Below are 16,788 nucleotides of genomic sequence, written 5' to 3'. Positions count from 1 at the left end.
TGACCTGGACACCCAACCATCATTGCTAACAAGTGGATCTTCCCGTTTCAGTGCAGCTAGCCAAATAATAAAAAACGACTTACTGCCTAAGCGATAAAGTGACAGTCTAGCCTTTATTATTTTTTTTTTTTAACAAAAAAAACATATATATATATATATATGTATATATATATATATACATATTGTTGCAGCCAGGGGTAATAAAAAGTGACTCTCTTAGGCTGTTTTTATTTTTAACAGCCTTGTTTTCCACTCAGTAACTGGTTCTGTTATTAGTTCGCTAACATAATGTCATTCCATAATCAGCAACCAACCCGGTGAGGTCACTTTCTGTACTGACACAAGAGGGCGCTAAACATGTTCAAAAAACTTTAGGTTTGAACACTTATTTCTCAATTCCAGTTTCACAGACAGAGTTAAATTATTACTGTTTATCTATTACAGTGTTTTTTGTATAAATTAACCTTGATACTTGTAGTGTTGCATGTGGACTTTAATGCAGCTTTAAAAGCATACATACCTGGGGCTCACGTCACGTGTCACTGTTCTTCTGCTGCTCACCTTCATTGCTGAACATGGAATGTTGGAGGAGCGTGTCGTTATTAGCGCTGTTTTGATTTGAGAAAGCAAGCAAGCAAGATATACTTGACTCAACTAAAGAAACAAGTGCAACAATGTTTCAGTAAGTACTTGCATCCCATTTTTTTCCTGCTTTTTCAGCAATTTAGCTAGTTAAAACACATAAATATCATTGCTATCCGGTCTTTGTTATGGTTACGAATTTGTTATGGGATTAATAGGAATCATATTTAAAATTTCGTAACAAAATAGTATATTTTATACATATTTTTAGTTTTCTCATAATGTTATTTATTTTTAAGGTTTCCCATTAGTACACTAGCATGTACACTTTCCTTTTAATCCAAACAGGAGCCAAACTCCCACATGGTCAAACATGCCGAAGACCTATGGACTCACTGGTCCTATCAGCGAGGATCTACCTGAAGAGGAAAACTTGATCCAGACCAGAAAACTGTTAGACACTATGAAATCCTACAATGTATATGAAAACAACTTAGAATTTGAGCACAGGTGTTGTACATATTTTTTTCCAGCCCTGTTTAATGTTGCATCACCTTGAGAAAGAGTCAGTGCAAGCGGTTGACTGCATAGCACCTCTCACTTCAGAGAAATTTCAAAATGCTCTGTTTCATCTGCAGAGAAAGGGTTTTCAGAAGACTGGAGTCCCTCTTTAGGGATTGGCTCAAAGAAATATGCATAGAAATGGTAAGAATTTATCTAGCATTTTTTTTTTTAAAAGAGAATCTCCAAATCTGAAAAACAAAGAGAGTTGCACAGGGTTTATTTTGATGGGTAATGTCATTTGATTTTTAGAACGTACCTGAAGTGGTTACAGAAAAAGTTGGAGGCAAGATCTTCCCATTTGGCTCGTATCATCTGGGAGTTCACTCAAAGGGTAATTACCCAGACATTATCTAATGTTGTTGTGCAATTAAATCTTGCATGTCTTTGTGACTGTACGGCATCTTTCAGCGCTAACTTTCTGAAAGAACATGGTGAAAATGATAGCCCAGGGCAGGACAGTAGTTAGCTCTTTCCTTGGCTTTGCTTTTATCTGAAATAGTGCCGTTTTGACAGGTGCTGATATTGATGCTCTGTGTGTCGGACCTGGATTCCTTGAGAGAAAAGCCTTCTTCACGTCCTTCTTTGCAAAGCTGAAAGCTCAGAAGGAGGTCAAAGACATACAGGTCATTCACATTACTGAGTTATTGTACAAAAGTTGAATGACATTTTGCTCTGCAAGCTGACGGTATCATTGTCCTCAGGCCATCGAAGAGGCTTACGTCCCGGTCATCACACTGTCCTGGGAAGGGATACAGGTAATTTGTTTAGAGAGCAAATTTAAAAAAAAAAAATGCAGGATGATTCAGGGACAGTGTTTTTGTATCTGTCTTAATCATTGTCTTTGTGTTTGTCTTTTTTAAAAGATTGACTTAGTCTTCGCTCTGCTGTCTCGGAGGAGCGTTCCTGATAACCTTGACCTTCTCAATAACAGCATAGTGAAGGACATAGATATACGCTGTGTCAGAAGCTTCAACGGTAAGTGTCTGATTAAAATTTGGTAATTAAATTGCTAATTAGCACCTGACAGATCTTCTTGGCCTCCCCCCTTAAAAAATAAATAAATAAAACAAAATTCTGCTTTTATTTCTTGTCTGTAGGCTACAGAGTTACAGAACAGATTCTCAGGCTGGTACCCAATGTTCTCAACTTCAGGGTTGCTTTGAGAGCCATCAAACTATGGGCCAAACGTGAGTCGAACTTTCAACTTGTAGGATAATTACACATTTATATTCATATTGTTAAGCCATGTTGGCATTTCATTCAAGCACGAGCCTTACATTCTGAAATTAAAAATGTAGACCTTGAGTAGTTTACCTCCTGACACATCTGTTAGTATTTTGACATAGTCTTCTGTCCACAGGCCAAAAAATAAGTGATGATTTATTGTTTGGTGGCACAGTGACTAGTACCTGTCCAAGTACCAATTTGAGTATTAGGAATTAGCAGGAGAATTAGGAAGCAGCAGCAATGCAAACTATAAAAGTCTTATCAAATACCTAAAGGGTGCTTTGAGATAATAATATAGATGCTGAAGTCTAATGTTTTCTGTTGTTTCCCTTCAGAGCGTAACATTTACTCCAACAAGCTGGGTTTCTTGGGCGGTGTATCGTGGGCCATAATGGTAGCCAGGATTTGTCAGGTGTACCCAAATGCTACCACTTCTACCCTGGTGATAAAATTCTTCAAGATCTTCTCCATGTGGTGAGTTGTCTCACTTTTTCCCCATTTCCTTGATGAAAAAAACTTTTATTTTTAAAATGAAGTGTCAACACCCAATGCAAACAAAGATCAGCTGTGAAACTCTCATATGTTTTGTCTCAGGGTGTGGCCGATCCCAATCCGCTTGATAGAAGTAGAAAAATGCAACTACAACCTTCCTTTTTGGGATCCCAAGGTATGCCCAGCTAAAAAAACACATCTGGTGGAGTCACCACTGCCAGATGTTTAGTAAATGAACATTTTCAAAAAGCACAAGTAAAACGTGCTTCTGCGTTTCCAGGTCAATCAAAGTGACCGCTGTCACCTGATGCCCATCATCACCCCAGCGTACCCGCAGCAGAACACCTCAGTCAACGTTTCTCGGTCCACGCTCGCCATCTTGAATGAGGAGATTCATCGAGGTAGGAGATTATAACCACCATAAATACAAGCGTAATTTAACGGTCTTTGAACCTCTCTGTTTGCTCCAATGTGAAGTCAGTTGTTCAGGTGAAACTGTTCACTGAGTTGAGCTGGACTGTTCAGACTGTTTCACTCACAACATCAGGGATGTTCTTCTGTAAGCAAAGCGAGGGGGTTTAATTATACCTGGACTCTAACCAGTTTTATTTCCTTCCTCGTCCAAAGGTCACGCCATCTGCCAGGAAATAGAGCAGAAAAAAGCAAAGTGGTCTGAACTCTTTGAACAAACAGACTTTTTCCAGAAGTACCAGTATGTATTAAGACATGTAAAGATGAAAATCGACATTGCCACACACAGAACACAACTGTCTTCCCTCATTTCTTAATATTTTACTACACACTGTGTTGCTCTTTTGTACTTGTGTCTTCTGATTGTTCATTTGTACTTTGACAAAGAAAAGAGTGTTGTATTTGATGATGTTTGACTTTTTAAATTGTAATAATAATAAATTAAATTAAATTAACAGCTATTTAAATTTTGATATCTTTGCTGTATATAAAAGGCAAAATAAGAATGTTTTGTGCACACTTTGTAATCTTACTCTGTGTGCTGTGTAAATTTAAAGTGGGTGATTAAGCCAGGCTGTCTTATGTTATTGTTTTAGGAAAATGTCTGGGATGCCGACTGTACGATGATTGTACAGAAAATGCACTGCTGTTATTCAATTAATATACAGGAAACCTGATTGGTTAAATTTAAAAAGTGGATCCGCTTTTGCTGAAACTGTGACAAACTTACGTTTGTACCTGACTTTCCTGAACTGTGGTTGGACAAGTTTGGCTGTTTGCTGTTATTAATTGAAAAGCGTTCAGTGAAGTCTGTTTGAGTCATTTTATAGGAAGCGGATCGTCTGTCAGTTTTTGTGAGGATTTTAAATTATTTGTTTGCTTTCTAAACTCTTGGTATGCTGCTTCAGACATGCATTTGCATAATGGTGGAGTGGTGGGTTTGTTGAACAGATTTTGCTGTTTTCTGTCCATGATTCAAATATAAACTGAAACCTGTTGGGGTATTTGAAGTAGTTTCTCATTTATTCATCGCTATATGAGCTGTTGGATGGTTTGAGTCATTTTTGAGCTCCTGATATTCGCTGATTCTTTAATGCTTTCTCTAAACTCTTGTGGAATCTGTAGCTTCTATCATTCCTGCTGCACTTATATTGCACTGAATTTCCCGGAGGAACCCACATTAATAAAGTTTCATCTAATCTCCAATCTTGTCCTGTCTGAATAAAATCACAGTGTGTTCTGATTTTCTGGGTTACTTAATAAAATGGCAAATAAAAGGTTAATGGTGTAATCATCAGCTGTTGCCTGTTTGTTGTGAGGGCTACACCGAGTGCAGTAAAGGGGAAATCATCAGTACGTCAGTATTCTCTCTGTTATGTGTACAGCGTTGTTACCCACTGTCCTGTTAGGCTGCCTGACTTGCTTTAAATATTGATTAGACAGTCAATCAGCTTCAAAAACAGGAAGCATGATTAATGTAAGATTCCAGCATGTGTGGAGCCTATCGCCATTGTTCTGTCTCATGTTTCAAGGCACTACGCTGTGTTGGAAGCATCTTATACTACAGAAGAGAAGTGTCTCGAATGGTGAGTACATCGCGCAAAGCAAAACTGGAACATCTCATGACTTTGGGTATGAATCCTTCTTATGTGTTCCAGCACTTCTCTTAAAGGCTGAAAACAGTTTTAATATTTCATTCCCGACTGCTGTAGCGCTGTCCTCTTTCTGAAAACTCTGTGTTGTTCGCTCTGGCAGGGTTGGCCTCGTGGAGTCGAAAATCAGATTACTGGTGTCAACTTTGGAGCGAAATGAGCTGGTCTCCTTGGCCCATGTTCACCCACACGCCTTTCCTGGGCACAGAAAAGCGAATAAAAAGTAAACACAAGCGATGTTCTGGTTACGTTTAAACTGTGTTTATGAGTAGCGTTGTCTTTGTTAACTCGTGCCTGTTTTTCTGTCTGGTTTAGAGATGGACAGAGCACAATGTGGCTCATTGGACTTGTCTTAAATGTGAAAGACTCTGAAAGATGTAAAATAAATCTAGAATGCAGCTTCGAAACCTTCACTAATATCAGTAAGTTTTTCTTTTCTTTTTTTAATTAGAAAAAAGTAATTCCTGAAATTATAAAATGTGTTTTTATTTTGTTGAAGTCAACAGCCTGGCCAGGAGCTCTGACATATATGATGAAGGGATGTCCTTATCAGTCGCATGCCTAAGGAGGGAAGACCTCATTTATGAGCCACAGCAGAGAGCTCCCCAACCCTCTGAAACACTGCCGCCTTGTCACGTCTCACCTGTCAGCGCTGACAAACAGGGCACGAAAAAGAGAGAACTACTCCATAGATCTGAGACACCATCCAAAAAAATCAAAGATGACAAGGTTTGCTCAATCATCCATCCAAATTGCATGTCTTAGATGTTAGATTGGTTTTCTTTTTTTGTTTTGCTTTCTTAAGTGGTAAAAAAGTCAAACATTTTTTGGTTTTAAGGTGGATTAGATACTAGGCTATGTCACTTCCTAGAGTCTGTATTAGTCTTGTACACTACCTTAACCCAGGAGTGTCAAACTGCCTTAAGCAAGTTGGGCTGACTGGTGAAACTATATAATAAAAATTTAAAGGTTCTGGTATATCACTGCTTAGTAAGTTAGTATCCTGTAATTACAAATTGAGACTATGAAGTTTTAATTAATTCAGAGAAAATATTCTTGTACTTTGGTGTGGCATGGATGGCAGGGGGTGAGGATCTCTATCAATAGGAAAAGCTGTAAAGGTTATGAAAATACTGCTACAAAATACTGGGCCTGATTGGAGTCTTTGCCCGGCTGATACTGGCCCCCTGGCCCTATGTTTGACACCCCTACCTTACCCCTAACATAAAGACATCAGACTGTTATCAGTTTTCTGAGACTGTCAAGAAATATTAATATGTTGTGAATAAGTCTGTTCCTTGTCTCTCAGAGTCTGCCCGTGGACCAGCTGTCCAACGTCACTGGACCTTCTGCATTTGCGAAACCCGCCGTCAGCCTTACAGCCCCCAGGTACAGAAGAACACGAATGAACAGAAACCTCTCCCTAGTTTCCTCCAGTTCATGTCTTCCATGCTACACTTACACACTTTGATGAATTTCATCTCTTTACCACAAGAGGGCAATGAAGCCTTTCTGCTCAACTGCAGTGAAGCAATGTGTGAACAGATCAACTTTTCAGACGCCAGTCAGTGGCTGATAAAGAAAAAAAATGCTGCAGATTAGAGTTATGGGAGCAGCTTTGGATTCAGTTATCTCTGCGAATATTCTGCACTTTGAGGAAGGAAATTAAAGAATCCGAATGCTTGCATTTTTCACTTTAGTGTGTCGATTTGGAGACCAGATAATAGTAGTGAGGTGCTAATTAATACATTGGGGGTGATGATCTATTATGTTGTGCATTTAAAAATAATTTATCGTTTCTTTCTTTTTTCCTGGAAGCCCTGCTCCCAGAGGAAAGTGTTTTGTCTGTTGACCTCTTCCAGCTCTTTGCTAAGTGGTGCTTTTAAGTCATCTGCTGTCTTTGATTAACTGCAATTAATGACAGGGACAAACAAACATCACTTATTATTGGGCTGTAATCTATTTGGATAAAGAGGCTAATAGGAACTATGCTTAAGATTTTAGTACTGCCAAAAAAAGAAAAAGAAAAAAGGGGGAAAAAACAAAACAAAAATAAGCTTTCAATTTCAATTCCTCATAGGCTTAGGAGTTTCATACTTTCACTGGCTTTGAATAGATTTCCTCACTCTACACCAAATGCGACATTTGCGTCGTTCAGCTTATGATATGAAACTGATTCCGAGTGATTGAGGGAGAACAGAGCTTAAAAGGTGAGGCTGACCACTTTGTGGCCATTTGTGAGCACAAAGTATCCGTTGTGTGAGAACTTGTAAAATTATCATGTGCTTTTTTTCTTTTCTTTTAAAGCTAGCTCAAAAAGGTACTTTTGTTCTTTTTGACATTTAGTCATAATGGATGTTGGAACGTTAATTGTATGATTTGTAATCACTCAAGTAAAAATTTGAACGGGACTAAAACCGGGCTGAGATTTTGATTTTGCAAAAATACCACAAGCTGGCTCTTTTCCTCTTTACTGTATTTTGTTGATATGCAATATGTATCATTTTGGGGGAAGATTTGTGCCAGGCGAGACACTGAGATACTCAGCCATAGGGAGCTGTCTCATAACATGGCCTAGTTAAAGGTTTTCTGTTGTTTGCATCCCAATCCGGTCAAAATTTCCCAAGATATGGCTTGTAAGAGTGTGTATGTTGTTGCTAAGGAACAGTTTTTTCTGCACTCTCAGTAGGTGGTCTCTTTATGAATATCATTACATATCCTTATTCAGGGGAGGCAAGGCATGTTTATTCTTTGCACACCGCGTTTATCACTGTTTTCGTGTTCGTGCTCTGTGTGGCCACTGTTTAGACCTTGATGTATTTCCTGATATCTACAATTGTGATCCAGACTAATCACTGATGATCTGATATATTTTTAAATAGGTGTCTGATCTGACTGAAGTTAAAAGCAAGCCTGTTTTTCCCTCACTTGCATTTGCTTGTAATTAATCAAGGACAACATTAGGACTCAATCCAGAGGTGTATCCACAGGAGGTCCAGTTTAAGGTCTGGGGCTCCCCTGTAGTTGTGGCCCTGCTTACTCCTGCCGTGTGCACTCTGTGTGGGGCTGAGGCTCAGGGCACGGCCCCCTGTCTTCCTGCTGGGCCTCCATCTGCTGTGGTGGTGGTTAGGTCCCCGGATTGATGGCAATACAATGATTTTATGACAAGTGTCGCAGTGAGTGACAGAGGGTCTCGTCCTAACCGGGCCTCCCGACGACCACGGCTCTCACATTTGTGGTCGGCTCTTTGCCAAGGCTAATGGGAGGAGTGATCCTCCTGCTGTGGAATGGGACTTGTAGTTTACAGCTGGCTGGTAATTCAGGACAAGGAGTAAATCTCTCCGGCTTCTGTCTCTTCTGGCACCAGCATGGTTTTTTTCTCAAATAGTAATCTTTGGTAAAAAAAATAAATAAATAAATCAGCTATTCTTAGAAACTAGCCTTCAGTGCTAACTTCTGATTGGTACATGAGTGTTGGTAGTTGCTCTTCTGCCAGAAAGCCTAGCCCACTCTTTCGAGAGACTTTTGTTAAGCCTTCTAAACTGGTCTCTGAAGTTCCCCAGTTGACCCAGCAGCACTCCTTTCACACACCTGTCAACACGCTGTTTCTTTCCACTTTGGTGGGTCCAAGTTAAAAAGAAATTGTTTCCTTCATCTCCCACTACTCTCCTCCTTGCCCAAAAAACAGGATGATAAAAGCTAAGAAAGAGTTTCACATCTGAGCAACAGCAACAACGCTACTGTGCCTTCAAAGGGGAAGATGCCACATTGTGAGATGACAGGGTATTGATATGAAAGTGTTGTCTCCTTCCTGGGAGAGATCAGAGGAGGCCTGGTAGATGTGTACTGTTATGTTGCTCTGAGTGATCTGACCAGTGTGGTGGAAGAGAAGTGCCATTCACGGGGAAATGTGCCTGTGTCAGTTTTTCCCTGACAGGATCCAGTGTAATACTTCGGAAAAGGCATCGGATTCTTTTTCTTTTTTGCTCTCTTTAAAAAACGAAAAAAGAAATCTTGGCTTGAGTTTGTTGTTAATTACTTTTTGGGGCTATAAATTACTTTTAATATCTGGAAACTGACATTTCTGGGGAAGATAACACAGTTGATACCAATACTGAAGATTTTTAATCTGTTACACACATTTTAGTCTTTACTTTGTGTACAAGACAAATCAAACTCCATGAGTTATTTGCTAAATCTTTATGATATCTGTTGTACTTGTGCATGCTAGTCACAGATGATTCTACAGAGGGGGGTGTTACAAGCCTGACCACTAACTTAGTGCTGTTTCTCTTACAGGCAGACCACTTAATTGCCACCGGTTGAATCGCTTTCTGCTTGCAAAATAAATACATAAAAATAAAATACTCCATCTCCTTTAATTGCCTGATTTCTGTGTGTGTTAAGCTTACATTGTACTGAAACTATAGTGCTATACACACATGCATCACTGCATGTAGAAGAAAAAAGCATGTAAGCACATAAATCAGCCCCACAAGCATCCAAGAGCTTCTGCTTTAGAAACTGAAGTGCTGCTTGTGCTAATTGACTGACTGACTTTTGACAGTTACGGGGCGGAAACCAAGGGAGGAACTGGCCTTTTGATGGTCACTTTAACAGCAACGCCACACACGCAACCTTCCTGACTGACAGCTTCGGTTAACTGAGTTATGGTGAGTTACAAAGTGGCAGAAAAATGACTTTATATTTGTGTTTGCTCAGTTAACTGAAGCTGTCAGTCAAGAGGTGGGGTTGTGTGCATATTATTTCTTTGAAAGTGATCACTGATAAGAGGGTCAATCCCTCCTTGTCACACCCCACCCCCACCACCAGGAACTGTCACATCCACTTTAGCAGCAGTTACCTGTAAAAACATACATATCCACAAACTCTCGCACACCTGGTTGCTGCTTAATTCCACACCTGCACCTATTGAATTTGTGCACATATACTGTGCGAGGGGAAGTGAATGCCTGACGCCTCAGGAAACAAACTTAAATAAGCAAATTTTTTTTACACATGGAAAACTTTCTAGTTATAAACAATGTAGTTTTTTTGTTTTGTTCTACATTGCAGCATTTGAACAGTTACCTTCAGAAGACTTTATGATAGCAGGGATTCAAAAACTACACAAAGTGTAAATGTAATGTCTTTCGGAAGCCCATTAAAGTTTGGACCAAAGCCACATTTTCAGCACCAAAGAAAGTAAATTAATGAAGTAATTAATACTTTATTTAAATGTGAACTCCCCAAAGTCTCAATATGCTTTACAAGAAGAAAATGAGCCCATAAAACACACCGATATCAGTAACATATATTCTAAATTGATGCTAATCTTTGCTTTCCAGGTTCTGGTCACAGCGTGCCTCTAATTTATATGAGTCCGAGTCTTTTTTATAAGAAAAATTAATGTCTGTCCTCTAAATGTCCCCAAGTAAGGAAATTATAGGACAAAATAGGAAACTTGGCTAGATTAAAGCATAAAAACAGTGAAAGAGAAATAAAAGCATTTGGCTGTTTGTGTTTATGGATTGTAATTTCTGCATTAATGAGAGTAGATATCAGCTTAGTGATTCTGACAGTCAAAATATTGTCTGTTTGTAAAGTGTGACCTGCTTATGCTCCACAAATGAAGACAAGAGTGTTAATAATAGACTAATATCAGGATGTATCTAAATTATTCTGACAGTCATCTGGAAATTGTGGAATTGGAAAACTGTCCTAAAAAGCAAAGAAAATGCTCAGTGTCTGCTTTGCAGAACAGTCTGACGTATAAATCTGGACAATAACGATCTTTTAAATTAGTCACAGCCTGTGAACTTGCGTCAAGCAAAATTCTTGAAAACAGGTGAAGTCAAAATGTTAGTCAAAATGTCTGATACAAAGCTCCATTCAGACCTCTTTCTGAAGTCTACTTATTACTGTTGACAATAAACAACTTTCATATGCTCCTCTAAACACTTTTCAGCCACATGTAAATGAGTGCAGCGTAAGACTTAATGTAAATATCTTGGTTTAAAAGGTGGCTTAGTTTTGATCGACACGTGCCAATAACTTTAATTAATATTATTTAATATCATGTAAATGATTTCAGCAATTACTGTACCAGTATCAAAGAGGAACCCTGGCACTAAACACAATAGAATAGAATAAAATTAGAATTGATTTCAACTTTATTGTCATTGTACACGTCACAAGTACAAGGCAACAAAATGCAGTTTGCATCCATCCAGAAAGTGCTTTAGCAATAATAGAGATATATTACAGAATATAGATCTATTATAGATATGATACAATGTACACGGTATGAAGGTATGTTATGAATGTACTATATAGCAGAGATGGCACGATACCACTTTTTTATGTCCGATACCGATACTGATATCATAAATTTGGATATCTGCCGATACCGATATGAATCCGATATAGTGTATCTTTTAATCAATAAAACAGTTTTTTTTAAATATCTTTCTGCATTTTGTATAAGTTCATACTCAAGTAAAAAAAAACAAAAAAACACTAAGGCTATTCTGTTATACCTGTATGCAAAAAATACACTGCACCCAAAATATTTCATAGTTCAGCAATACTGAGCTAACAAACTTAAACCTGCTCCATCCTCCCTATTCTGCAATTTTAAAGAGTACTTAGCAGAAATATTAAACAACCTAACTAACAGGGTTGCAAACTCCCAGCAAAAAAAAATAGGGAAACACCCCCACCCTCCGCATCGTGATGCTTAATCAACGTAATCAACTTTAATTTAATGCATGTGTAAAAATAATAATAATAATTAAAAAAATAACTGAATAAAAATGCACAGAAATCAATTATTTTTCTACAATAATTAAATAGATTCAACATCTTTCTTCAACAGAATTGCAGACTGCACAGATGGTTCCAAAGGAAAAAGTACTATAGCTCACTATACATTAGACTTAACAGTTACTATATACAGTAATGGACTTCTATACATTTTACATCAGATTAAAACTTTGGGTGTAAGATTCATATAAATATTTATTAAAAGCTAGACATTTTAAATGAGAATAAGAAAGAAAAGTATGTCTTTGTGCCCCCTTTTCCCTGTTAATGCCCTATCGGCCCCCCTGGCTACACTTTGCTAGATCCGCCCCTGCACAGTTACCAGCCGTCAGCTACGTAGAAAAGGATCCTGGTGTAGAAAGTAATATTAAATATATTCTAACAGCAGCTTATCAAGCTTAAACGTGCTGCTGTTGTTCAGCCGCTGGTTTCCTCTTTCTGGTGCAAAGTGGGCCAAAAACAAAGAAGGGAGACGGACTCGCGACAGAAAAGCTGATCAGCCGATCATTGATCAGTTTCATGATTGAAGTAGCAACAGGAGAGGGAGAGAATGAGAGGCAGTCGCTCCATATATCGGTTGTTAAGCTTAACGTGGGAATGCTTTACAAACATTCAGAGATTAATTTAAATAACTTTCTCGGAGATGAAATGCTGGTTTGGTAGCGAGGCTCCAAATGCTCAACCAGACCGCCGACAGCCGCTCTATCATGTGACGCATACTGCTCCGACGTGCCAAGAGCTGAGTTACGCCATGTCGCAAGTTTTGTGAGGTGCTTTTGTGAAAGTTAATGGATCGGATCACATTTTTTATTTCTCTCCGATATCCGATCCAGTAATTTAGGTCAGTATTGGACCGATACGTAGTGTGTACAGGCTATAACTGAAGTGAATGTACAAGTTATGAACAGGTTTGGTATAAATATGAAAAGCTACAGCAGATTATAGATATACAATTGCAAGTATTAATAAACAGTTCTAAAACTATAATTATTGTATTGTACAGTATGAATACAGCATTTACAGTAGTGCAGTCGAGATCAGTGAGATATATGGATACATTTTACAGTAGTTATATAAAGTGCCAGTGGTTGTAAGTGGTGGTTCAGTCCATGTTATTATTGTGTGTATGAGGGTACGGTCGGCCATTTGTTTGTCTTTGTCCATTGTGTGTGTGTTCAGTTATGGGTGGTTGTGTATGTTCAGTCCATGAGTGGGTGATGTGTCAGGAGGCAGAGTTCAGGAGTCTGACAGCTGTAGGGAAGAAGCTGTTCCAGTACCTGGTGGTCTTAGTCCGAAGGCTCCTATAGCGCCTCCCAGAGGGCAGGAGGGCGCAGTGTTTGATTCAAGCTTCACTGCAGCATGTGCGCCACAGAAAACCCACAATGTAAATCTGTGCACCTCACCACATTCTTTTAAAGCTGTCCAGTGGGCCAGACTGGAGTCTTTGCAGGGCTGATTCTGGACCCCAGGCCTTATATTTGGCACCCCCGATGTAAACGTTTTGTAAATGAACTGTTCTTATTGAAAGAACATCAAACACATTTCAGTAGAAAAAATAGTCTCAAATATAGATATGCAGTTATAAGGAGTCCTACTGTATGACTGCTTTTTCTAATGAAGTTTGAAAACGCTAAAAAGAATAAAATAAAAGAGAAAAAAATGAGTAATGAGGTCGGTCTGTCACTCCCAACTCAGTCCTCACACCATTTTCTGATGTGTGTTTAATCTTGGGAAGCCGTGTGCTTTAACACAAACTACCATTTTTTTCTCAACCTAAACTAGTAGTTTTTGGTAACCTTTTCAAATAGTTCTCAATGGCTAAATCTAACCAGCAAGTGAAAGGGAAAGTACCTACCACACTCAAAAAAGGCTCAGGAGTCAAAGGTGCAAACGTGACACGAATCACGGTCTGACACCTTGTACTTTTGTCTCATTGGACGTTCTGGGATGAGAATATGTTGCCACCTGTTTAAAATTCTGTGTTTACACCTTTTCACAGCACAAGTCTACAAACACTGGCTGGTGTTTATACCTGTAACTGTAATTGGTTGAAATGACCATGTTTAAGCAAAGCTGAAACAAAGTAATTGTACCTTTTCAAAGCAACCATGCTTATAAAGATTTCCAGTAGAATGAAGCTCAAATGTGATGGCGGTCATAAAAAACCAACATAAATAAATATAAAGCTGTCAGGTACCTCCATCAGAGTTCAGTTGAGTTAATGGCACCTCTTTTGTTTCTGCAATGGAAAATAACTTTTCCGCCAAATTAAAACAAACCCTATAGCCAAGTTTCCAGCAGGGCAACAAAGTGGTAACTGAAGTCAATGTCAAGCTTTGAAATGTGTAAGGAGAAAAAGTTAAGCTCAGAGCAAGGCGCTGAACCCACTGGGATTCACTCAATTCAAAAGCAACCTGAAGGATGTAATTGAGGCCTACGGACACCATAAGCACAACATGGAAGAGCACCTGTTCCTGGATGGCACCCTGCCATTGCTCGCTGTCTGCCTGCTGTGGAGGCTAGCTACCCACTGATAAGGAATTAGAAAGTCATTAAGGAACACAAATAGCAGGATGGCACAGTCGCAACCAACTCCAGACTAAATTTGTGTCTTCATTTGTAGACTTATGAGCGTGAGGGAAAAAAGACTTTTTTCTCAAGTCATTATTAATCATATTTACATTTGAAATTCAGATTGTCTCACCAGCTTTGGCCTTTTTATTAAATCTCACTTTGAGATCATTTCCAAATTGCTAAAAAAAAGATTTTAAAAAAGGAAAACAGTTCCAATTAAATTCAATATTTGTTTTCCTTGTTTTTTGAAAGGTCACCGTGAAACATGAAACACAGAACTGAAAAATGCTACACTGTTTCTATTTGGTCATCCATCTGCAAGATTTTTAGTACAAAAAAAATCTTCTTTGAAAGCTATTCCAGCGTCCTACTCCAGGGTCTTTTATCAAACCCACCAGGGTGTGAGCACTCTGCAGAGTAGTTTGGTTTTGTAGAAATTAAATGACGAACCAAAATATTGGATAAGCTGAAAATCTGAACAGGTGTTTCCATGTCTGGACGTTTTCACCTGGAGGTTGGGCTGGGGTTATAAAAAAAACTCTGATGCCTCTTTTATGATTTGCCTGGAGATAGGTGGGCTGTGTGTGACAGAAAAGTGGTAAAAGTTAGTTCTTGTCAGTTACAGCCTCTGGACCAGCTGTTAAAATGCGACACAGTTACACAAAACTATTTAAATATCCAACGGCTACTATAAAGCTTTCCTCTGGCCCTGCATTTCTTGAGTCTTTGAACCTTAGCTGATTTCCATCTGTTAACACAAACGCAGTCTCAAGTCACTTTGTCAAAATACATCCAATATAGAATCTATTGTTCTTTCTACGTTTATGGACATAAAGCTTCCCCATTTTTGGATTGTGCGTATGTGTGTGAGCACATACACACAAATATTCCCTGAGGACATTAGGTGAGAAAATCAGGATATTGAAAATTCTTATCCAATTCTACAAAACAGTAGTATTGTAAGCTCCTTGCGGTTTCACAGCGCTACAAAAACAGCATCAGCTGGCTCATCGCTCATGTTAAAATGCACTTCAGAGACTTTATGTTCAAATCCCACAGATAGCTGATGGTATTTATTTATTTATCTGACTTTTAGCTTTAAATTTCAGTGTTTTCATTCACTGTTTACCAGCTTTATTACCCTGGACTGATAAATGTCATGGGGGCAAACAAGTTAATTGCTGCTCATTTACGTGAACAAACAGACTGCCTTACTAGTTCAGGTTTTTCCCACGCCGTGTCCTCTGGGGCCGAAAATAAAGTCAATTCAGAAGGGACAGAAACTGCCCTTTCTGTATTAACCACATGAGTGTTTAGCACAAAACGTTGGTCTTCTGGTCATCTGTCCAGAAAAACATCGAACAAACCAACAAAAGCAGTAACTGACTAATTTCTAATGACTGACACGTTTGGATTTTGTTAAAGCCTGGAGCCAAGGGTGTGGTCTAATTTTGTACTTTATTAGCATTAGCTGATGACTCATCATTTTATGTGCTTACCTATGTATGGTCACTTCTGTCTCTAAAAAGCCCAACATGGCGGTGGGAAAATAATAATAACAATAATAATAATAATAATAAAAATAAAGAAACCAAGTTGTGAGCGTACATCTTTTTATACAGGCTATGGTTTTCTTATGCTTCTTGTACTTTCGATTTAATGACACTTCAAAGACTTTGACTGTAGTCTTTTTTAAACTGTTGTCTCTACATATTCAAGCAGAATTACCATTCGATATAATATTAATAAAATATTGTATGTCTACTGTTTCATTTAAAATTTTAAGCTCAATTTAAAGGTGAATACTTTAATGCTGGAAATTAAATGCAGTTATAAAGGTTTCATTGCATGAGGCATGAGAGAGCCTCATACACCTCATTTAACATATTTTGGTGCTCCAGCACGCAGCAGTTTAGTTCTCATGAACCTTTTTTAAAAAAAAAAAATACTGCAGTTTGTGTTTTTAAAGTTTTTATAAAAACTCTGTATCCTGACTGGCTATTAGCAAAAACGTGCTGGAAACATGAACACAAAAGAATGCTAATCCTGCTCTAGGTGTGCTGGATGTGGAAACCCTGGAGGCAAAACTTCTGAGGGGCCAATTTTTTGCCTTTACAACTTGACGTTTTATTTGTAAGTAACCAAATTAACATTTAAAAAATGAGAGACTTTTGAAATATTCAATGAATGAAGCATAATTTCTTGAAAAAAAAAAGAACTTTGAGAGTCTCTCTGTGTAAAATTGAGTTGTACATCGGTCAAGTCAGAGAGAATTTATGTCTGACCTTTGCATGGAGACAGCTGCATGTGCAGACTTGACTGCAACCATCAGTTAAGTCTGCATGTGTAGCTTTTAAGCTGGGGCTTTAAGCTTCACTGTTTTGGCTACACGGTAGCTCGA

The 16,788-nt window shown here is 38.5% G+C and overlaps 1 protein-coding gene across 1 annotated transcript; it reads left to right on the top strand.

The window, feature by feature from the left end:
* Positions 1-330: 330 nt before the first annotated feature.
* Positions 331-9,365, top strand: LOC100702969 (poly(A) polymerase type 3). The gene is made up of 18 exons (XM_005449791.4): positions 331-682; positions 931-1,092; positions 1,221-1,287; positions 1,396-1,477; positions 1,660-1,769; positions 1,848-1,901; positions 2,010-2,121; positions 2,244-2,333; positions 2,709-2,847; positions 2,968-3,040; positions 3,146-3,266; positions 3,493-3,577; positions 4,869-4,922; positions 5,092-5,211; positions 5,304-5,410; positions 5,488-5,717; positions 6,298-6,377; positions 9,288-9,365. Exons 1-18 carry the CDS (start codon positions 675-677, stop codon positions 9,298-9,300), a joined length of 1,707 nt encoding a protein of 568 aa, XP_005449848.1. The 5' UTR covers positions 331-674; the 3' UTR covers positions 9,301-9,365.
* Positions 9,366-16,788: the final 7,423 nt, after the last annotated feature.

The sequence above is a fragment of the Oreochromis niloticus genome, linkage group LG15, assembly GCF_001858045.2.
Source record: "Oreochromis niloticus isolate F11D_XX linkage group LG15, O_niloticus_UMD_NMBU, whole genome shotgun sequence".
Lineage (NCBI taxonomy): Eukaryota > Metazoa > Chordata > Actinopteri > Cichliformes > Cichlidae > Oreochromis > Oreochromis niloticus.
Note: the sequence above shows the minus strand (reverse complement) of the source record. Positions and strands in the feature narration are given on the sequence as shown.